The 21854-nt window shown below is 55.2% G+C and overlaps 3 protein-coding genes across 9 annotated transcripts in view; all 3 read right to left on the bottom strand.

Moving 5' to 3' along the window:
- The window catches only part of NOTCH3 (notch receptor 3), a 31954-nt gene extending 28233 nt beyond the window's left edge, over positions 1 to 3721 (bottom strand). The window contains exons 1-2 of the mRNA XM_074350570.1: positions 3515 to 3721; positions 822 to 900 (exon numbers count right to left, since the gene is read on the bottom strand). Of these exons, the coding sequence (XP_074206671.1) occupies positions 822 to 900; positions 3515 to 3635 (200 nt within the window). The 5' untranslated portion in view covers positions 3636 to 3721. The remainder of the gene's footprint in view (positions 1 to 821; positions 901 to 3514) is intronic.
- A 9417-nt stretch (positions 3722 to 13138) lies between these two features.
- On the bottom strand, positions 13139 to 17153 carry EPHX3 (epoxide hydrolase 3). The gene is made up of 7 exons (XM_010962126.3): positions 16360 to 17153; positions 16116 to 16201; positions 15522 to 15679; positions 15293 to 15421; positions 14140 to 14243; positions 13925 to 14061; positions 13139 to 13815 (listed from the first exon to the last, which is right to left on the bottom strand). The coding sequence occupies exons 1-7, from the start codon at positions 16600 to 16602 to the stop codon at positions 13590 to 13592; spliced, it is 1083 nt and encodes a 360-aa protein (XP_010960428.1). The 5' UTR covers positions 16603 to 17153; the 3' UTR covers positions 13139 to 13589.
- Positions 17154 to 20063: 2910 nt separating this feature from the next.
- Positions 20064 to 21854, bottom strand: part of BRD4 (bromodomain containing 4) — an 81698-nt gene continuing 79907 nt past the window's right edge. For 6 of the 7 annotated variants that reach the window (XM_074350559.1, XM_074350558.1, XM_074350561.1 and 3 more), the window contains one exon: positions 20064 to 21662. In XM_074350559.1, coding sequence (XP_074206660.1) covers positions 21594 to 21662 — 69 coding nt within the window. In that variant the 3' untranslated portion in view covers positions 20064 to 21593. The remainder of the gene's footprint in view (positions 21663 to 21854) is intronic. The other variant, XM_074350556.1, reaches the window with a different exon arrangement.

Raw genomic sequence — 21854 nt, 5'->3', positions numbered from 1 at the left:
TATGCCCAGCATTATGCTGCATTCCCCATATGAAAAGTCTCTTTTAATTTTTACAATCAACCCCATAAAGGGACTATTATTGCCCCATCTTCCAGATGCAAAAACTGAGGCTCAGAGAGCTCAAAGCACTTGCTCAAGGTATCCAAGAGCCCAGAATTCAAACTGAGCTCTGTTTGCTTCTGCTCAGCAATTTCTCAGGCCCTGCCCTGCTCCCCCAACCCTCTGCCTTTCCTTGTATTATCCAACAACTGCATTCTTGCCACAAGCCAAGGAGAAGTACCCTCATTCACAGATCAATGAGGTTCAGAATGGGAAAGTGACTACTAACTCAAGGTCATACAGCAAGAAAGAGGCAGAGCAGGGCTCCTGTGCCCCTGCCACTAAATCTTGGGATGTGGGAAGGTGCAGATGCTGTACCCACTTACCCACTACTGCCAAGCTACCGCCACTGGTCCCTTAAGATTTATTGATTAAATAATAACTACCTCCACCAGGGGATTTACACGTGACCTTAGGCAACCGAGAACTCTGTGAAGTTGGGGTTGTTGGGCCCATTTTCCAGACTAGGACACTGAGGCTTAAAGAGTTTAAGTCCCAGGCAGTCAGCAATGTGATGTGGGATTTGAACCAGGACAGACAGACTCCAGAGCCTCTGCTTCTAACTCTGCTCGATCCAATGAGGAAACAAGGGGTTGCCCAAGCCACACACATGTAGGAAGTGGTAGAAGCATCCATGATGAACACGGAGGTGGGGGATGGGGAGAGAAGACAGACCGCCTCCCCACACCGGGCCCACTGATGGCTCAGAGCCAGGCACTCACAGGCAGGCAGCCTCCCGGGAGGGCAACTGGGTGCAGCGACCTCCATTGGCACACGGACTTCCATCCAGGCAAGGGGGGGCTGGGTGGGGGTGAAGGAAGGTAGGAGGGTCAGGCAGGCGCCCAGGAACCCCAGCCCAGAGTGAGACTCCCTCCTTTCCTCCCTCAGGCAACAGCTGCGCCAGGCTGGGGGCGTCTCTTTGAGTGCGGGGAGCACCCCCATCCACAGTTCCCACGACACCCCCACCCCCACCCCGGCCCCAGCTGTTGGGGTTGCAGCTGTCCCTGCCAGCTCGAGCCCTGGGAACCACAAGGCAGGGGTGGGCAGGAGGAGGGGCTGACTAGTGCCAGATGTGAGGCTCAGAAGCTGCCAGAATAGGGGTGGTGGTGCTAAGACAGGAAGTGAGGGTGCTGCCGAACATGGAAGGGAGATCTGGGACTGTGTGCCCAGATCCTGGGGTTGTGAAGGGGGCAGGGGTGGGGAGTCTTGGGACCATGGATCTTTCTTCCCCTGATGCTGGGCATCTTCTCCAGCGGGCAGGCCTGCATGCTAGCTCTGAAGAGAGAAGCCAAGGCATGTCCTCCATGTGCAGCCAGCACTGGGTGTTGCAGGGATAGGGTTTGTGTTGAAGGGAGGGGCAGCTGGCATAAGGTGTGTACTGCTCTGTCCAGCGTCCCCATCCCTGAGGGCTGTGTCCCTCTGGGGTGTGACCCAGTCTAACTGTCAGATGGTCAGGGGTGTGGCGGGGTGTGAGCCAGTGGAGACTTGTGTGTGCCAGCAGGTGTGGGGCCACTGCATGCCTGTGTGCCCGTTTGTGCCTGTGTGAAAGAGAGGGGTGGGGAAGATGAGGAACACAGAGAGATAGAAGAGAGAAAACCAGAAGCAGGCAGACCCAGAGAGAAGGAGGTAAGGACAGAGAGAGAGATAAAAAAGGGAGAGAGTGAGAGACAGAACAAGTTAAGCTGCACAAGAGAATGCAGCTACTTGGCTTGTGTCCCCTTCCTTGGGGGACAAGCGGACATGACACTACTACCCAAACAGGGACCAATGGGTGTTTGTAAACTCACACCGGGGGCCACATGACACAAGCCGTGGGACTTGCTAAGCTGTGGGCCCTGTGAGCCACATGTGCGTTTTCATGATCTGCATGGGTGTAGAGATGTGTATGACATATTTGTAGGCTGGAACTTATTGTGTGTCCATGTATGTGAACCACATATCTGGGAATACATCTGTGTGTGTGTGTGTGACCTGTGTTTGCATTGGTGTGTCCGTGTGTGGGTTGAAAGTGCCCATTGGCCTGCATGTATATGAGCTGGCTGCAGGCATGTCCTCGCATCTGTCTGTGCGGACCTGAATGTGTGCAGGCAGTGTGTGTGAGGCCGTGGACTGTGGTGCACGGTAAGTGTAAACATGTGTGATTGTGCATGCATGTGTGAGCATGTGTGAGCTGGGTGTGCACATCTGTGGGTGTATTCTGCGTGGACTCTCTGCCTGTGTGTGCTCGTGTGCACGTCGGCATCTCCGCACGTGTGATCCAGGATTGTGTGTGCCTGAGTGTGTGACAGGCCATGTGTGTGTGTGCACTGGCCTCGCGAAGGCGGCTGCTCCTGCCCAGTCCTGCCCCACCACCGGCCCCGGCGCCGGGCTGAGGAGGCTGGTTCCCTCCCGCAACCCCCACCCCTTCCAGCGCCGAGTCCCACAGCAGCGCCTAGGGACCCGAGGCCAGGGCCACTCGGCCCGCGTCCCTCCTCTGGCGGCCAGTCCTCCCTTGGGGGGTTGCGCCCCCGCAGCCCCCGCCGCCCCCCGCCCGGCCCCGCCGCCGTCCCGCTTTGTCTGGCAAAGAAAGAGCTAGGCCGGCCGGGGGGAGGGGGTGTCTAGACGGCGCGGCCATTGTCCCGGGCGGGGGAGGGGAGAGCGGAGAGGGGGAGGGGCGGGGCCCCCCGGCGGGCTGGGGAGGGGCTCAGGCTGCGGGGAGGGGGCGCTAGAGCGGGAGAAGAGCACGTGGGCTCTCGCCCCCTGCCCTCCCCTCCCTTCCCAAGGCGGGGACCGGGTCCCGGGGCCACCAGGTCCCGGCGGCCAGGGGAGGGAGCGGGGCCGCGGGCGGGGTAAGGGGCGCGGGCGCCGTTGTGGCTCCAGCTCCAACTCCGGCTCCGGGTCTTGCCGCGCTCCGGCCTGGGAAGTTTTCTCCGAGTTTAGAGCTCCGAGAACTTCGCGCCCCCTCCCCGCCCCCCGCCCGGCCAGGCCTGCCCGGAGTGTTGAAGTGGGGGGGGGGGGTTGTGTGCGAGGGGCCACCGGCCTGGGGGTACTTGGGTTCCAATCGTGACCTTCCCAGGACTCCAGACGGGCGTGGGTTGTGAGAGAGCCTCGGACTCTTGGTTACCCACCGCTAATCCCCGCACCTCGAGCTCTCAGTCCCGGACTCCTGAGTCCCTTCATTCCCAGCCCAGATCTCTCCTGGGCCCCAGTTCCTCGGGCCTCTGGGGTCCTGACTCTCCTCTACATTCCCAATTCTGAGTCCCTGGCCCCTGGGACTGGCACACAGTGCCCGAGCTCCTGCACTCCCTGACCCTGTTTTCTGGTCCTTGGTTCCCAGGACCCCCAGCCCTAGACTCGGGGGGGCCTTCTTTGCACTCCGTTCTTACCCTTCCCCCACCACCCACCCCATCCCGCCCGCCAGGTCCCAGCCCCTCACCTGCAGCCCCCAGCCCCGCTAGCAGCAGCAATAGGGGCAGCGTCCGCACGGACGGCAGGGGTGGCGGCGGCGACATCGGGCGACGGCGGCGGCGGCGGCGGCCCCGGGGCCCCGGCCCCATGGCGGCCGGCCGCGACCCTCCCTCCTCCCTTCTCCCTCCTCCCTCCTTCCCTGGGCTCCGGGCGCGTCCGGGGCCAGCCTCCGCGCCGCCAACTTCGCTGAAGTGAGACTGCAGGGCCACCCCGCCCCCAACCCTGGGCCGCTCGCCCCGCCCCAGGGCCGGCTCTGAGCTCCCCCGCCCCCGGCCCGGCCTCCCGGGGTCCCTGCCCACCCTCCACCCACGCAGCCTGGGACCCGCAGACCCTCTCGAAAACTCAGGCCCGCTATGCGGTGAGACGCGGGCCCAACCCGCAATGACCGACACACCCAGCGTCCTAAACACTCCCTACTCCCCAACACACATCCAGAGCCGGGACACAGAGCCAGGACACAAACACAGACACCCCCATACACACACCACTCAACTGAAGCCAGGCACGTCCTGCAAGGCTCATGAACAACACAGCCAAGATGCGCAAATGCAGAGACATGCACAGAGCTTTGTGGGGACTTAAAACCTCTGACAAATCCTAAACTCAGGCTGCTCCAGGCCTTGAGCCTTGGGTGATACTTGAGGCCTCAGCCCTCAGACACCAGCTAGGTGTCTCACTGCATGCTTGCAAACACCTACACCTCTTCTTACTCTCAGCCCTTCCTGAAAGCAACCCCTTCCTGTGTGTACCCCCAAAGGTCCACCCCACCCCCCCAGCCCCACCCTAGCCCCTACACAGCTTTGCCGCTCCAGCCAGTCGTGCTGGATTTGATCAAACTGCCTCTTCCAAAATCAGTCATGCTGCAAAGCCACCTTGCACTGGGCTCTGTCCCTGCGGTGAGAGTGGGACCCCCACAAAGGCCCCAAGCCCAGCCCTAGAGGAGCCCTCAGTCTGGGGAAGAAAAAGCCAAACACAGATACCCCCAGCCTTGTGGGCTTTGGGCTGGGCCAGAGGGAGGGACAGGGTCTGGGGAGGGCATACAGAGGGGCTGGTGAAGGCTCTGCCTGGGAGGGAGGGGCTTACTTATTCCTTCATTTATTCAGCAAGTAGGGAGAGAGCTCCAGCTCTATGTCTGGCTTTGTTCCAGGGACTGAAGGTACACCTTCCTTCCCCCAGGAGGGTTCAGGGGGGCTCCGCCCAGAAGGAGGAACTGGAAGAAAGACATCCCAGCAAAGGGACAGGTCTGCACCCAAAAGGAGGGGGCAGAGTCAAATAGGGAGGGAAAGTGGGCAGGTCAGGGGTCAATCTGGCTCTGAGAAGGAGGAGGAGGAGGAGGAGAAAGAGGCTGGACTGAGCCACAGGTCTTTGGCTTGGTGATGAGACTGTGGGGAGGAGGAATCAACTGGGGGTGAGGTGCCAAGACCAAGGAGCCTGAGGGTCACCCACAATGCGGTTGAACACGAGCTGAGCACGGGGCCACCAAGGTGGGAGATAGTCACATGGGGACCTCAGAGATCTCTGGTCAATTTTTAAACATTTTATTTTGAAATAACTTAAATGTAGAATAGTGCAATTCCCATATGCCCTTTATTCAAATTCACCAATTCTGCCGAATCTGTCTTATAATTATGTATGTATTTTTGAGAGCAAATTGCAGGCATGATGTTCCTTTGCCCCCAAATTCATCACTATGCGTTTCCTAAGATCAAGGGCATTCTCTTATCTAAGCATACCACAGATTTCACCCTCTGTCCATATTCAAAGTTCTCCCGTTGCCCCAGTAATACCCACTAAAGCATATTTCTTTGCTGGTCAGGATCTACCCCTCGACCACGTGCTGCATTTGCTTGTTATGTCTCTTGATGTCCTTTAATCTGCATCAGTTCCTCAGCCTTTCATTGTCGTTAGTGACACTGACATTTTTGGAGGGTTGAGGTCATTTGTTTTGTAGAACAGCCCTTAGCAGGCTGACCTGCTGGTTCCTCAGGACCAGGTTCAGGTTGTATGTCTCTGGCAGGAACAGCAGAAGTGATGCTGGTCCTCCCTGGTGCGTCGTATCAGGAGGAACCTGATGTCAGTTTCCAACTGATGTTAACTGATGTTTAACTGCTGTTAAACTGATCACTCAAGAGAAGTCGGCTCAGTAAAAGTGTGGTAAAGGTACCATTCTCTTCCCCATCTCCCCTTGTAATGAATAAATATCAGTATCTTGTGGGGAGATACTTTGAAACTGCATGACTATCTTGAGGCCTGTCAAACTTTCACCCATTTTGGGCATTTATTGGTGATTTTCTCTGATGACTTTTTTAAATTGAGATAAAATTCACATAACATAAAATGAGCTATTTACGATTGTGAAGTGTACAGAGTGGCATTTAGTGCAACCATCACCTCCATCTAGTTCCAAGATGTTCTTCTCAACCCTGAAGAAACCCCTGTGCCCATCAGTAGTCACTCCCCAGTCCCCCTCCCCCAGCCCCTAGCAGCCATTAATCTGCTTTCCATCTCTATAGATTTACCTGTGATGAACATTTTACACCAGTGGGATCATACAATGTGTGGCCTTTGGTGTCTGGCTTTTGTCATTAGGCATAGTGTTTTTGATGTTCATCCACGTTGGGGCATGAATCCATGCTTCATTCCTTTTTACAGCTGAGTAATGTCTCATTGAATGGCTGTACCACATTTTGCTTATCCATTCATCTATGAATATTTTGGATGATTTTTAAACACTGGAAGAGGAAGATGAAGGAGAAGTACCATTAGAGTGAAAGAAGAATGAAAAGCCAAGGGTGAAAGCTGAATAACTGACCAGGGCCCGGCATCAGAGATGACCCCCCAGCCCTACTGAGGCTGACGGGACCTGAGGCTGTTCTGCCACTCCCAATTTAGGAGTGCAGCTCCCATCTAGGAGGGGAGTAAATGGTGCCCACCTTACAGGTCAGCCCCCATGGAGGTGGGTATCTGCCCATCTTATGGTGAATTGCCAGAAGCTTTCCAGAGTGAGATTTGAACCCAAGTCTTGAGTGACTCCAGGCCATGTGGAGTGAGAGGGGTGGGGATAGGGTGGAGATTGGGCAGAGAACAGGAGGAAAGTTGCATAAGAAGGGGCACAACCTGACTCACTGTGAGTGTGCTGAGTCACCAGGCCCATGGGGCAGGCACAGTGTAAGTCCCCACCGCCGCCACCATGGCCATCACCCCAGGAGGAAGCCCAAAGCCCCCTCCCCTGCTTTCAGGGCCCTCATTCGCCTGGCTTGGACCCTCTCCAGTTCCTCCCGCCTCCCTCATCATCAGGTGGAGTCAGGCTCCATCCTCACCCAGCAAGCTTTGACCTCTCACAGCCTTTGCTCAGGTTCTTCTTTCTACCCAGGACACCCGGCTAGTTAGGAGGACCCTTTTGCTTCCTTCTCAGGCAGGAACTCATAGAAGATTTGTTCTCTTTAAAAAATGCATTTCCTGAGGGGAAGGGGAGTAAAACTCAGTGGCAGAGCCTGTGCTTAGCATGCGCAGGGGCCTGGATTCAATCCCCAGTACTTCCACTAAAAAAAAAAAAGTTAAAAAAACAAAAGCATTTCCTAGTAGAATGTATTTTTTTTTACTTTTGGGGTGTCTGTATCCGGCTCTTTCTTCCCTCTATACTGGGGGTTCCTCAGGGGTCAGCATTGCCCAGCATGAGTCAGGCACTGAGGGGGCAGCATAGGGGGGCTTGGTGACTCAGGAAGTGGCTGAATGAGTTGGGATGCTGAGCCCAGAGGAGCCACCACAGGGGGCCCAGACCACTCTCTTCAGTACCATTCCAGAGGTCTGGGGGTCCAGAAAAGGATCTGGAGGTCCAGGAGCAAAGGTAGGGGCTTTAGTAGTGGGGCTAGCTCCTCCCCTGACCCATCTGAGAAAGAACTTTCTGCTGGAATAGCTGCTCTAAGAGGTGCTGAACTCCCCATTACAAGGAGCAACCAAGAACCTGTACACGCATTTTGCTTGGCAGGAAGTCCAAAGCCTGCAACTCTGCTGATCCAATGACCTGCGGCAGACAGAAACGGAGAGAGAGCAGTAATGGTGAAAACGCAGGCTGAGTACAGCATGGGGGGGAGTGGGGACAAAAGGAAATTACGTATACAAAGCCCCTACTGTGTGCCAGTCCCTTTCTGAAGCCCCCACAACTCCAAGGGCACCCACTCAGCAAGGCAGAAGTTGAGGGTCCCCTCTCCAGGTTTCTGCTCTGCCTTCCAGCCCTGGTGGCAGGAATAGCCCAAGGTGTCTGGATCCTTGGAGGACAGGACAGTCAGAGCAATCATTCCCACGGCTTTGCAGCAGGCAGCAGCCCAGTTCCCAATGTGGTGGGGGTAGGGGTGGGCTTGAGCCGTCTCCCCTGCCCCTGCCTGCCTGCCGCCTTGGCCAGGGACTGCATTTCTCCTCAATGAGCTCAGTCCCCAGGGATGCAGGACCTGGGGCCAGGCCAAGACACAGCTGCTGGGCCCAGGCCCGCTGACCAGGAACCTGAGAACGTGCCCTTAGCTTGTCCTCTTGGGACCACAGTCCCGTTCTCTATACACGGAAGCTGGGGCCAGGCCCTCATGCCCCAGCAGTGGGCCATGGGATCCCAACAAGAACTGGCAGGAGGGAGGGCTGCCGGGTCTGGGGCCTGGGCAAGAGTGGGAAGGCTGGACCCCAGGGGCTGTGGGCTGCAGACCCAGCCAGCTGTCCTGGCTGCTACCTCTCTGGAGCCCTCTCACACTCAAATCCTCCATGGCTCCCCATTATCCAGAGTGACATCCTCCTCACATCGCCAGTTTTCCTTCCCTGTCTCCCAGCCTTCCCAGTCTTTGCATAGGCTGTGCCCACTGCCAGGAATGCCTTTCTCATACTCAGAAGACTCCTTTCACCTGGCGGCTCACTCTGACCCGCCAGCTCCCCTCACTTCATTCAGTCATTCAACAAACATATACTGAGTAAATACTTGGTGTAAGACCCTATTATAGGTAGAGGTGACAAAGACAGCCATTTCCTGCTCTGATAGGGGAGACAGATAAGAAACAAGAAGACAAACAAATAAAAACCAGCAAGTGAGACAGAGATGGAGAGATTTCAGTGTAGGGGGTCAAGACAGGCCTCACTGACAAGCGAACATTAGAACTAAGACCTGGAGGAAGAGAACAAGTTATCGAGGCAAACAGTCTGGAAGCACGTTCCAGGGAGAGGGAACAGAAAGTGCAAAGGCCCAGAGGAGGAAAAAGTGGGTGGATAAGAGGAACAGCAAAGAGGCCAGGGTGCTGGGTGCAGAGTGAGCAAGGGGTGGGAAGTGAAGGAAGATGACGGGGCCAAGTTCCAAGGGGCCAGAGGGTCTGGGATTATATCAAAAGCACAGTAGACACCGCTGGAGGGTTTCAGCACAGGGGAGCTGATCTGATCAAGGCTGGAAAAGATAACACCGGAAGGTCTGTCATTTCTTCTCCCAGGGAAACTTCCGAGGTTTTCCATGGTCTCCTCTGGCTCTCATGGTCCCTTCCATCTCAGCTCCTACCCTACCTTGTGATCCTACGTGTCTCCTACATCATTCTGAGCTCTGTGTGCCTCTGTCTTGCTCACTGCTGGATCCCCAATATCTAACATAGTGCCTGACATCCAGGGGGTAAAATACTTGTCAGTTGAATGAATGAATGTGCCCAACACAGCTCAGGGGAAGAGCAAGACCCAGAAGCTGGAACCTGAAGCTGCACAGAGCCAGCCTTTGAGATGTCCCTGTCTGAACACAGACATGTCTGGCTTCCATTAGACCAGGGCTTGATCAGAGGAAGGGATGGGGGCTGCTGGGGCTTCCTGGAGGAGGAGTGGGTGTGAGGACTGAATGTGGAAGAAAGGGGAGTGAAAGGAAGGGAACGCATGTCAAATCAAGTACCTACTGGCTCTACAGCTCTAGGCAGAAGAGGGGAGGCCATACCCCATCCTTTTGGCCGGGGTGGGGTGTTCCCTGCTGTAAGACCCTCCACTGGGTAGAACATCCAGTGGATGTCTTGGCCTCATAAGACCTGGGCCCAGACGACTCCAACCTTCCTTGCCCATGGCCTCACCCAGGAACCCATCTCCACCTGCTCACCTCTGAACTTTGACACTCTGATGTCCTTTAACTGCCTCCGTGCCTCCCTGGCTCCTGAAACTTGCCTTCCTTCTTCCCCACAGGTGTGATATTTGTCTCTCCCCACTCCCCTGGCCGCCTCCTGCTTCGGAGAAGGGGAGCACCTCCCTGGGCTTTTCATTACTTCCCCCCTTGGCCACAGGTCGAGGTCTCTTCCGTGATAAAGTGAAATCTGCAGCAAGTGCTCATCTCACACACACACCCCTTCCCCAAGCTCCTCTTCCCCACCTCTCACCCCCCTGCCACTGGCTCTGTTCTTCCCTGCTCCACTGTTCTCCGCCCCAAGAGGCTGACCTCTACAGGCTGTATCAGTGGACATCCTTGTACTCTGGCTTCCAGCTGGGTGTGGCCAATAGGAGGCACTGGTAGAAGGTGAAGTGGGGATGAGGGGAGCGAACAGGATATTAATCCTCCTGTATCTTTCCCTGTAGGGTCACCACTTTGACTCACTGTGTCTCTTGACCAAAGGCCCTGTTCACACAAACCTCTCTCTGGGCTCTGCTAACACCCTTCCTTCCCTTTTCCCAGTCAGGGGGACCCAGAGATGGTAATGGCTCTCCAGGAGTGCTTACCGATCCCTGATGTTTTCCCCAAACCCTGCCCACTGTATATGATCCCTGTAGCAGCCCTGCCTCAAATTGCCCCATTTGAATGTGCCAGTTGTTCCCTCCAGGCTCCCGACTGGAGTCCCTAGTCTTACCTCCCATCCCTGCTTAACTGCACTCAGAGTATGCAAGCCTGCTGTCCTCAGCCCCTACTCTCAGGTTTCCTCCCTCATGATCTACATGGCTCAGTCCTCTCACACCTGTCTGCCCCGCCCCCCAGGTCTCTCTCCTCTGCCTGTCCCTTAGATGTTGAGGGGGTCTCCAGGGCTCAGTCTCCAGTCTTGTTCTCCACTCTGTTCTCGGGAGACTTCACTCTCTCTCCCAGCTTCACTGACCTTCTGTCCCACCACACACTGATGCTTGCTGGGACCATTCATCTTTAACCCGTTAGAGGCTTCTATGTTCCTGCCTCAGGAATCCAGCCACAACAGATTGAACATACTCTAAACCTGTTTCTGGCCTTCCCTGTGTATCTGCTCCTCCCCCAAGTGCCTGGACTTGGACCTCATCCTCTACTGCCTGGACTATGTCCATCCGCCTTCCAGGCCTCCCCAACCTCACACATCCCCCCTAGTCCTGCCCCCTCACCAACCCCCAAGTAGTATTCCAGATACACAGATATGTCCCGGACCTTCCCCTGGGGCCCCCATCACATTGGGGATCAAGCTCCTGGCCTGGTGTTCGAAGCCCTTTGCAATTCCACTTCTTCCTCTTCCAAACTTTCCTCCCGGTCTCACAGAAATGCTAAATCACTCGTGAATGGGAAGCTTCCGTGGATTGGGGCACATTCTTGTCAGGTTGAGCTCTAAGTCCACCTCCTCCAAGCAGTCTGCCCTCTCCCTCCAATTTCCTTATTCCACTGGGGCCTGACCACATAGGGCTGGGAGTATCGACCCGGCTTCTTCTCTCCCGTCCCTCCTCTGGTGCGGGGCCCCGGCTTAGAACTGGTAACAGGGACAAGTAAATGAGTGCGTGTGTGAATGAATGAATGAATGAATGCATGCATGAATGAATGTAGAGGGAGAAAACGATGGAAGGTGGTCTGGAGGCGGGAGCTCAGAGCAGCAAGAGGGAGAGGCTGAGCCTGGGAGGGGCCTCAGCCGGAGCTGTCCGAGTCCAAACCCTCAGGGTGCAGGCTCCCTTGCGAAGTGATGCGCTCTCGGAGCCCCTCGGCCGGAAGAAAGACGCGCCCGGATTGGTTCAGGTTGGGAGGACGGGCTTCAGCCGAGCTACGAGTCGCTATTGGCTTAATTGCCAGGACTCCCCCCAATCAAATCGATCGCTTCCCTTCCTCCCCACCCCACCGCACTGCATTTCTCCCGCCTGCAGCCGCGGAGGCGGAACACAGCGACTTCTCGTTACCTTGGCAACCGTCAGCGGACCCTGTCTCCCCGGTAACTCTCCGAGGCCTCCCGTCAGCCTTCGCCTGGGCCCCTCTGGTCACCCAGACAACCACGACCCGTTCCGGTCAACCATCAGCCCTTTCCCCGTCACCTTGGCAACGGTCACCAGACCCATCGCCCCCCCGGACACACCATCCTCATCCTGCAAGCAAGCTTCGCCCCAGACTGAGGTCTCGGGTTCCCTCCTCCTCTCGCCCATCTTCCCGGCCTTAGAGAGGGTACTGCTCCCACTCTGGCTGGGGGTGAGAATGGGTCGGGCCCGAGGGACTGTCTAGTTCTGATGCCGTACGCAGCACTGGGCCTGTATCCTAGCTCTCAGTCTTGGGTAGGGCTGTTCAGCCGCCACAGGGAACTTCTCAAAATGCAAACCATGTCCCTCCCCTGCTGAAAACCCTCCCCTGGCTCCCCTTGAGAATCAAATCCAAACTCTTCGAAGCCCCTGGCGGTCTGGCTGTGGCCTCTTCTTCCGTGCTACTCCTCGTTTGCTCTATCCTAGCAGCCACTTTTCTCCATGTTGATACTCCAGTAGCCCAATCTTAGTCCAGCCTCTGACCTTCCTATTTACTGCCTCCCACTCATGAAAATTCTGTCCCCCAGCCAGAGAAGCCTTTCCTGGGCCCTATCACACATCACATAGCTCTCTATGCCTATTCTCTGTTAACTCCAGAATAGGGGCTGTGTCCTGGTTCACACTCTATCCCCAGCTCCTGACACACATAATGAGTGAAAGGATTTTATGTCGGGAACAAGGGAGGGCAGAGGCGGGGGACCAGTAGGCAGGCTTTGGCCAGACAGGCCCATCTCAGAGATAAGAGAATGTATTTCTGAGGTCCGCTGGGTCCCCAGACTGACTCATCATGAGGCTGCGAGTCATGACAGTGTTCCCAAAGGCCAGGCAAAGGCTAGGAGATAGAAGTTAATGCTGTGACCAGTCTGGGCTAGGCTCATCCTCCACTTGTACGGCTGTCATTTAGAGGCTGGAGGGAGGAGTCCCCAGAAAGAATGAGCAGAAACTGTGGTTAATTTAGAGTAGAGGGTTCCAGAAACTAGAGAAACAGGCCTCAGACCCCAGATGGCCATTCAGGGAGCCAGTCCCTTCCCGTGTGGAGTCCAGAATCTCACATATCCTAACAGGGCCAAGAGCTGTTTTCCCATGGATCTGAGACAGGGGTCCCAGGGAGCTTTCCCAGGCTGTGGCGAGAGAACTTGACCTTACAAGGCCTGGAGTCATAATCGAGAGGGAGATCGTGGGAGCTGCCCAGGGCCTGGCTGGAGAGGAGCCTGGACATCCACCTACCTGCCCATGAAGGTCCTCCCTTGGTGAGGTGCTCCGGCAGGGACGCCCCCTCTTCTTAGACTAGGAATACCCTCACCAGCACTGTCCTATAGAACCTTCTATGCTGATGTGGCAATCAAGCCCTTGAAATATGGCTAGTGTGACAGAGGGATTGATTTTCCCATTGTATTTCATTTTAATTCATTTGCATTTAAATTGAAGTAGCCAGATGTGGCTATAAGCATCGTACTGGACAGAGCAGCATTTAGCTGAAGACTCAGACTGGAGGTGGAAGCCAGGGACAGAAAGGTCAGAGTTTCTGGTTTGTGCAGCTCTGGGGACTGACTTTGGCTAGAAGAGTGGGGCCTCGTGGAGGGGAGAGGTAGGACACTCAGCATCTGGCTCCACAGAGAGGCGTACCTGGTTTCAGGCTCAAAGAACTTGTTCACCCGTGCATGCATTCATGCATATGTATGAGCATCTGGGGGTGGGGTGTCTGAGAGCACCCACAGAAGCACTTGTGTTCAATTTAGGAGTTCCACACCTGTGTGGCATCAGGGGTCCACCCTTGTATCTACATTCTGTAAACTCCCAGGTGCATGTAGGCCAGTTAGCAAGGGCCACTAGTCCAGCAGGTCTTGCAAGAAGGCCCACATGTACTGGTGCATTTCCTTTGGGTTGCTCTGTGGGATCCAGTGCCCCACACCTGGCAGGATGTGGGTCTCCAGCCGGCCGGGCACAAAACGGCTGCTGATGGCCTCCACCAGCCCCAGTTCAAAATATGGGTCCTTCTCCCCCCACAGCAGCAGTGTGGGCGTGGCCAGCTCCTGGGGCGCCAAGGGAAAGTTCCTGTGACCAAGACAGATAGACAGACAGGCAGAAGGATGGCTGGCTCCCCGCCCCACCCCACCCTAGGCCCCACAACCCTCCTGAGCTTCTGCCTGGGGTCTGGTCTCACCTGAAGATGTTTCGGTAGTAGTTGAGGGGCCCAGTGAGGCCACCGGGCTGTGAGAAGTCATAGAGGAAGGCCTCGAGCTCATTGGGCGTCAAGTGTGGGATGCCCCTCTTGCGGTGGGTGAGGGTGGTCTTCAGGATCTGGGGACACAGCAGGACTCTGGCTTCAGTCACAACCCACAACCCTCCACCCACCCCCGGGCCTGCACCCTACTGCACCTGGAAATCAGACATGGACAACAACTTCTCGGGCAGCCAAGGAAGCTGGAACAGGAACACATAGTTGGAACGGAAGAACTGGCCGATGTGGCGCAGAGAGTAGTCTAGGGGGAGGGGAAGGCAGGCATCAGGCCTGGGCCTGGGTGGCCCCACACCTCGGCGCTCTACACATACCCAGGCCAGGAACCCAGAGATGCCAACACTCACGAATGCCACTGCTGCCTGCCTGAGCCTGTGAGGACAGGCACCAGCTTCCTTCTCTGCCAAGTGGTCACTGTGCCCATAGAATGGGGGTGCTTCCCCTCACAGCTCCCGGGAGCCCCACAGCCACTGGAGTGCTTCCCCTGCCCAGGCTGTGATGCATTTCCCCCACTTCACTCAGCAAACATTTATTGAGCACCTATGGTGTACCAGTTCCTGTTCTAGACCCTGGAGACACAGCAGTGAATGGAACAGACAAAACTCCTTTGCCCTCAGGGAGCTGGAGACCAAGACACATAAGAAACAACATAAAGAAAGCTTATTGGGGGGGAGGGTAATAGCTCAGGAGTAGAGTGTATGATTAGCATGCATGAGGTCCTGGGTTCAATCCCCAGTGCTTCCATTAATAAATAAGTAAGTAAGTAAATAAGTGAAAATAAACTTAATTCCACCCCCCCCCAAAAGAAACAACAAGAAGAGAGAGGGCATACAGCTATGATTATAATGCTGGGAATTAAAAATAGGTGATGACATCTCAGGCTATCGTAGTTGCTTTTAGTTATCTCTGTCTTCCCTGCCAGAAGAAAGACATTTAACCTCTCTTGCCTCCACTTCCCGACTGGGCCATGGGGATAACACTTTCATGAGCCCAGGAGGCTTGTGTAGGTTACTGTGACAAGCAGGCTCCTTGTCAGAGCAACTGTAACCTGTAAGTGCTCAAAAAAATGTGGGTTACTCCTAGGTGTATTGTCATGGATGGTAGATTGGGTAGGAGAATCATGTGGGAAGAGACCCAGGTTCACCACTGTGCCTCCAGTCCATGGAGTGTTGACTGGTGGACAGAGAAGTGCCATCAGACACGCACGCACACGCACACACACACACAAACACACACACACACACACATCTCTTCCTAAAGGTACATCCTAGCATCCCAGACTCCCCAACACACCTTGGTACACTGACATGGGGGCAGCGCTGACCACCACCAACCGCTCCACCAGGGATGGGTAGTAGATGGAGAAATTCCAGGCTAGGAGTGCACCCCAGTCATGGGACACGAGGATGCATTTGGGGTAACCTGGTGGGGGGGGGTCAGAGGAATCAGTATAAGTGAGATGCTAGGTAGAGGTGAGGCAGGGATGAGGGAGGCCAGTGCTGGGATTGGGGAACATCCCCACCCAGGCCCAGAATGACATCCTGAATATCTGTCATCAGCAGGTCGATGGTGTAACAGTCCACATCCTTCGGTGCATCAGAGGAGCCGTATCCCCGCAGGTCCACAGCTACAACATGGAAGTGGCTCTGGAACTCCCAGAGCTGGTAGCGCCAGGAGAACCTGCCGGGCGGGCCAGGGAGGGAAGTTGAGTCAGGGTCCCCAGGCTGCACCTCTGCCCTATGCCTAGCAGAGACCCTGGGTGACCTCACCTTTCTGCCTTGGATTTCCCAGAAGGGAGGATGGGGAGCCCTAATCTGAGGCTAAGGCCATGTGTGCCCTGGATCCAGGGCAGCCGCAACATGGATACTTTTTGTCCCAACCTTTCAGACCCTCTGGTCCTCATCTGTCTTTGCGGAACCCCTGTTAGCGAGTGCCCTATATGGGCCCTATATACTTTGCGTCCCTAGTCTACCCAGCCTCATCCTCTTCTCCTGGGTGCTCTGGTGATCTGAGCTCCACCTCCCCCGAGCCTTCTGCGTCCAGACCCCTTGGCCTCTGACATATCAGTTCTCGGGTATGTAACAGTCCACATCCCTTGTGTAACATTCTGACATACCAGTTCTCCGGGAAGCCATGTAGAAACAGCATGAGGGGCCCATTGCCACGTCCAGCGGAGACATAGTGCAGGCGCAGACCCGAGCTCTGGGGGAGGGCACAGTCTGAGTCCTGGGAAACCCTTCTTCCCTTTCCCCCTGCCCAGATTTGGATTCAACCATTTGCCACCCGGGGCTGGCTCCACACGGCCCCCCTCCCAGGCTCCTCGACCTTTGAAACCCCGATTGGCACCCCCGCGCGCTCACCTTGAGGGTCAAGAAGCAGTGCTCGCCCAGCGTGGGGTCGCTCAAGCAGGCGGGTGGGGTGCGCCGGGGACGCCCGCAGCAGCCGCGTCGGGGCCTGCATAGCACGTGCGTGAGCGCGATGCAGCCATAGACGGCTGCGGCCACCAGAGCCGCGGAGAACACGAGGCTCCACATGAAAGCACGAAGCAGTTTCAGAGTGAGGCGCGACGGCGCCAGCAGCGCTGTCACCACCAGCTCGGGCATGTCGACGCGTTCCGGGACGGCCGCGCTGCCGTCTGGGGTACGGGCGAGGGGCGCGGGCAGCTGCTGCGAGGCGGGATCCGGGCTGGGGAGCCCACTGCCTTTGATCTGGGGCCCTTCCGTGCCGGCAAGGCTTGCGGAACGCGTCGAGAGAAGAGGCGGGGGCTCAGACCGAAACTGCCACTGTGAACGACTCACCCATGTACTAGGTAAACACCTGGGCTTGACCGCGACTGGGAGCAAGGCTGGAGGTGCGGGGGTGGAGCCTGCGAGGACTAGGCTCCAGTGGCTGGGGAGGAGCCTAGAGGAGAGGGAATGCGAGGGGCTAGGACAATGCGCAGGACCTAGAAGGGGTTGGACGGGGATTAAGAAGTGATGGGATCCGGTAGGACTCCCGTATTGGGGTGGGGGGTTCCAAAGTCTGGAGGGAGATCTGGTCCTGCGCAAACGGAGAGAGGGGCCGCCCTGAGTGAAATGGGCGGAACCTGGAGCACGGGGGCGGGGCAAACCAGCGTAGGTGCGGCCTACCAGCTGGAAAGGTGGATCCAACTTGGCCCAGGAGCATTTTTAAGGGATAGGGGCGTGGCTTGGGGGGGTGGGATGAGGGTGGAGCCTAGGAGAGGCGGGGCCAAACGTTGGGCGGAGAAGACCCGAGCCTGGGCGTGGATGGCTCGGGTGCAAGAGCTGGGCCAATGAAATGGGGGTCAGCTTGGATACGGGCCAATGAGACGGAGGGGCGGGGTCGGAACCTAATATGGCGGGTCAGGAGGGTCCGGAAGCGGAAGGAGGGGGCGAGGCAGTGCCATGGCTGGGGATAGGGGGAGGCATAGGCTGTCGCCGCGGCCCAAGGAGGCCCAGGAAACCACTGCTGCCTCAACCATCCCCACTCCGGGAGCTCCCCGTCCTGGAGCGTGCGACCCTCCCCTCCGTCTGGCTCCGAGAGATCTAGCAGCACCTTCATCAAGCCCTGATTCCAACGGTAGTCCAGCTGCCTCCACCCGGTGCTGGCCTCCAGTTGGTCCAGCGGACTCGTCGACCAGCCCTCGCACAGATTTGATTGGACAGCGTTGGTCATTGACTTGCCGGCGACAGGTCCCGCTCAGGAGCCAATCCACAGTTGTTGAGGCCGGGGCTCCGCCGGTGGCGGCCAATGAAGGCAGGGAGACTGACTGCTCGAGGGCAGGCTCGGCTCCGGCGACGGAGAACAGGGCTGGTGGAGTCACTCTTGGGGCTCTTGGGCGAAAGAGGAAGCGGAGCTGGGGCGGGCGAGAAGTTCGGTAGGGTAACTTCTTCCTCCTGTTTTGCAACCTCCCCCACAAGATCCAGAACATTTCAAGGTCACTTATCGTTTAACCCTTGTAACAATTCTGTTAGGTGTAGGTACTATTATCACCTCCATGTATTACAGACCACCTGAAAAATTCGTGAATTAAGTCATTTGCCCAAAGTCTAACAGCTGGCTTAACAGCAGTCCAGGACTTGAGAAAAAGTAGCAGTCTTGGGCTCCACCTTTCTTTTCGCCTGGAGGAAGTTATTAGATTTTAGCTTTCTTCTGATGGTTACCTAGTTATCTCTAAATGTGCTTATGTGGCTATTTCTTGATTATGAATTCGGGGCATTATCCATTGACTTATCTCCTCACCACCACTGCACAAGTCATTTCCATGTTTAGTTTTCCCATTGGTTTCCTCTAACTTGAAACACTCATTTTTGTCACCTTCCTTTTTCCCTTACACCAACTTAACCTTATTTGTATTGTCGAGGCTGCTAAACGTTACACTCGTTCTGGGACCATAATTAAGTCCATGGGTTCCTATTTATAAGGAAAGTGGTTTGGTTTATGCGGTTCTGCCTTAGTAAACGGTGTATCTCAGAACCAAACAGACGTCTCTGATTACACCGCCTATATTGTACAAACGTTTGTTCTCCCTGTACTTATCACCTACCTTTTCTTGCATGATTAGCCGGTATCACAGCTTTGGTTTCATTTATATCTCCCATCAAATCAATTTTCCAACCATTTGATGATCCCAGTATCACTCGAGTCTTCTAATCTGGCTGCATGGCTGGTGGGTGTTTATGGACCTCCCTTCTTTCTCAGCTACAGAACATTCCCCCCATCCACCCAGGTCTGCCCTTAAACAAAAAGACAGCAGTAGTCACAGGAAGGTAATTTTATATTCAGTACAAATGTTTATTTTTGCAATGAGAACTGCACAAAAAAAAACCTTTAGTATATAAGTGAAAAGTCTACGAATTCCCTTCTACAAATGTCTAAAGTGTTTAATACAAGTCTCAGATTCACTGACATAATTATTGGCCAAGCGATCCGTGCATACAGTACAGTAGGGGCTTGTACACACCTCTTACTCTTGTATAGAACTAAGATTTCTAGTACTGTGGGAAGGATTGGGAAATGGCCAGAGAAATTAAATAGTAGATCCAAGTTCTAATTACAACCCAGTTAAACACCCATTAGGGAGGTGTGGAGAGGGCCATGGCAGAGTTAAAAACCTTAGAAGGAAGGTGCAGACAAAACCATTTATCCAGCTGAAGTCAGACTTGGCCTGGGGTGGTTTCTTAACAAAACAACAGAAAAAAATGAGGGAGTGGGATGAGATGGAAGGAACCCCAAGGGACCAAAATATTAAGTCACACTTGAACCAGCACAGTGGTATATGAGGAAGTGCTCGTTGAGGGAAAAGGGGAGAAGTGCCTGTAACAGGGGCAAGACGTCTCTGGCTGAATGCCTGAACTACACCATCGCTAGGAGGTTTAGCAGATCCCAAACACAAGACAATACAGGGCCTTTCCGGTTGAAAAGGGGGGGGGGTGTAGGTTAATAAAGAGTGCTGGAAATGTTTCACTTTGTGTCTTTGCATACATATAAATTATATACTTTCATCTTACATCCTGGGGGCCGCTCTTGGGTACTGCCATCACCCTGTGGCTGGGGTGTGTATACAGATGGGCATACAGGCAGGGCAGCAGGGTATCCACCTGGTGGACTTTCTTGGGCAGGAATGTGTGTGTGTGTTCTTGGGGGCGGGTGAGGATCCTATTTGGGGGGTTGTACACTTATCTAAGAATACTTGGTTAACCCTGAGCTTAAATGAAAGGAGGAATTCGGTAGACAGGCAAGGTGGGGGAAGTGACTCAAGTCCTCTGGTAAGTGGGGTACTAGATGGAGGAAGGGCAAAGGGGAAGAATACTGTCTCGAGTTTGGCCAGGTTCTGCTGGAGCATGTTATCAACCTAGGCCAGGGTCCACAGGAAGAACGGGTACCTGGGCTCCCTGTCATAGCTTCAGCTTGTGGGGGCAGTTCCTGCCTAGGGACAGCAGTCAGGCCAGACAGGCCAGGTGGTCCCCGGTGGTAGTTCTTGTACAAAGGTGGTCTGGAGGGCCCCCTGGGCCTAGCCTAGGCAACAGGTGGTTCACAAAGAAATGTCAGGGAGACACCAGCATTAAAAAAGAGAGATGTGTTTATTCCATGATCAGTACAGACCAAATGCATATTCACCGTATGAAAGTCAAACCAGTCAGTGACTCCAGAGTTTGGCCAACACTGAGGCACCAGCGTCGTGGTGTAGAGTGGGTTCTCATGGCACACGTAAACTCACCAAGGGCTCCAATTACAAAATTTTTTAAAAAGTGGGGGAAGGGGCAGCCGGCTGATAAGGGCCAGGCGCCGGGCAGGGAGCCTCTGCCTCAGTCTGTGGCCTGTGGCCCCTGGCCCCCTGTGCCCGCCTCATGCCCTGGCCCTTCCTTTCCTGGTTAAAAAAACAAAACAAAACAAAAAAACCCTCAAACAGATTTGACGTTAAAAAACAAAGAAGCCGACGAATAGGGGCAGAAAAAGGGGAAAGAAAATGCAGCTTTCTGACTTTATAATTAAAAATAGACTAATAAAGTTTGAAATTGAGTAAAATATAGGCAGTTTTTTTGTGTGTGTGTTTTGTAGGTTTTTGTTTCGTTGTTTTTTGTGGGTTTTTTTTTTTTTGAGCTTTTTTTTACACCAGTTTGGTGGAGTCACCAACAAACTTCAAACAAAGATATGCCAACTATGTTTCACTACACAGTACAGCCACGGTCACACACTACCCACAGCGCGGTGGCAGCTGCCGCTCAATGAGGAGACGATCACACCATTTCGGAGATAAGCAGTGCCATTGTGTCTGGAGGAGAAGAGAGAATTAAAAATAAAATAGAATCCAACAAAAAATATATATATAGAAAAAAACCCAGAAACACAGGTGGGAAGGAACTGACTTTGGTTGGTGGCCTCACTCGCCCGGCGAGGCCGGCCCACATACGCGCGTGTGACAGTCACCTCGCTCCAGATTGCCATGGACACACACACACCTCCACGGCACTATTCCCTTTTGCACAAGCGAACACTTACAGAGAGCGGCTCTCGATTAAAGGCTTGTGGGGGGAGGGGAGGGGAGGGGTGGGGTCTGTTCAAGGCAAAGTCAGTGCCAGCAAGGGGGTGGGCCAGCTCCCTCGCCACCTCCAGCTCTTGCAGGCTTGCCCTGGTCTCCTGGGTGTGGGCAGCAGCAGCTGAGGGTGTGGGGAAGGACTCCTGGCAGGCAGGACGTCATGAATGTCACGTCCTCAGGGACAGAAAATCAGTCATGGTGGCGGCAGCAACGATGTCCTGTGTATACTGTGTAGACATTTGGCGGAGAGAAGGGCCTCTGCCCAACTCGCGGGGACTCGGGGCTTGGGTCTGGCCGGCACTTGCTCATGGTGAGGCGTGCTCTGAGCCGACGTCCTGTGGGGGGGTGATGGGTGGCGGGACGTCTGGCTGGCTGTAAGGCAGATAGGCTCTGCGATCCTCAGCTGCCCATCAGGCCTGCCCCAGGCGTAGCATGCAGGAGGGCCAGGCCCGGAGACACCCCCTTGCCGCTGCTACTGCCTCCACTGCTGCCCCTAACACTATGGAGAGTCAATGTTTTGCCAGAAAATCAAAGTCAGAAGTCACCTAGGTGCTCTCAGAAAAGATTTTCTTCAAATATTGACAATAGATCACTCTGGAAATTCATGTCAATGGTAGCTGCCATCTGGAGAAGAGAGGAGGGAGAGAGGGAGTGAAACTCGGTGCCTTGCCCTTGTGGTGGCTCCCAGCCCCCGACCCCTGACCTGCAGCATTGGCTATTCTCTCAGGGCCCACACCCTGGAACCTCCCAGCACCCAGCCTGAGCACCTGAGGCCAGCATAGTGCTGACAAGGAGCCCTGTCCCGAGCACCCACTC

Source organism: Camelus bactrianus, chromosome 22, assembly GCF_048773025.1.
Source record: "Camelus bactrianus isolate YW-2024 breed Bactrian camel chromosome 22, ASM4877302v1, whole genome shotgun sequence".
NCBI lineage: Eukaryota > Metazoa > Chordata > Mammalia > Artiodactyla > Camelidae > Camelus > Camelus bactrianus.
The sequence above is the reverse complement of the archived record's forward strand: the minus strand, read 5'-3'. Positions and strand labels throughout refer to the sequence as shown.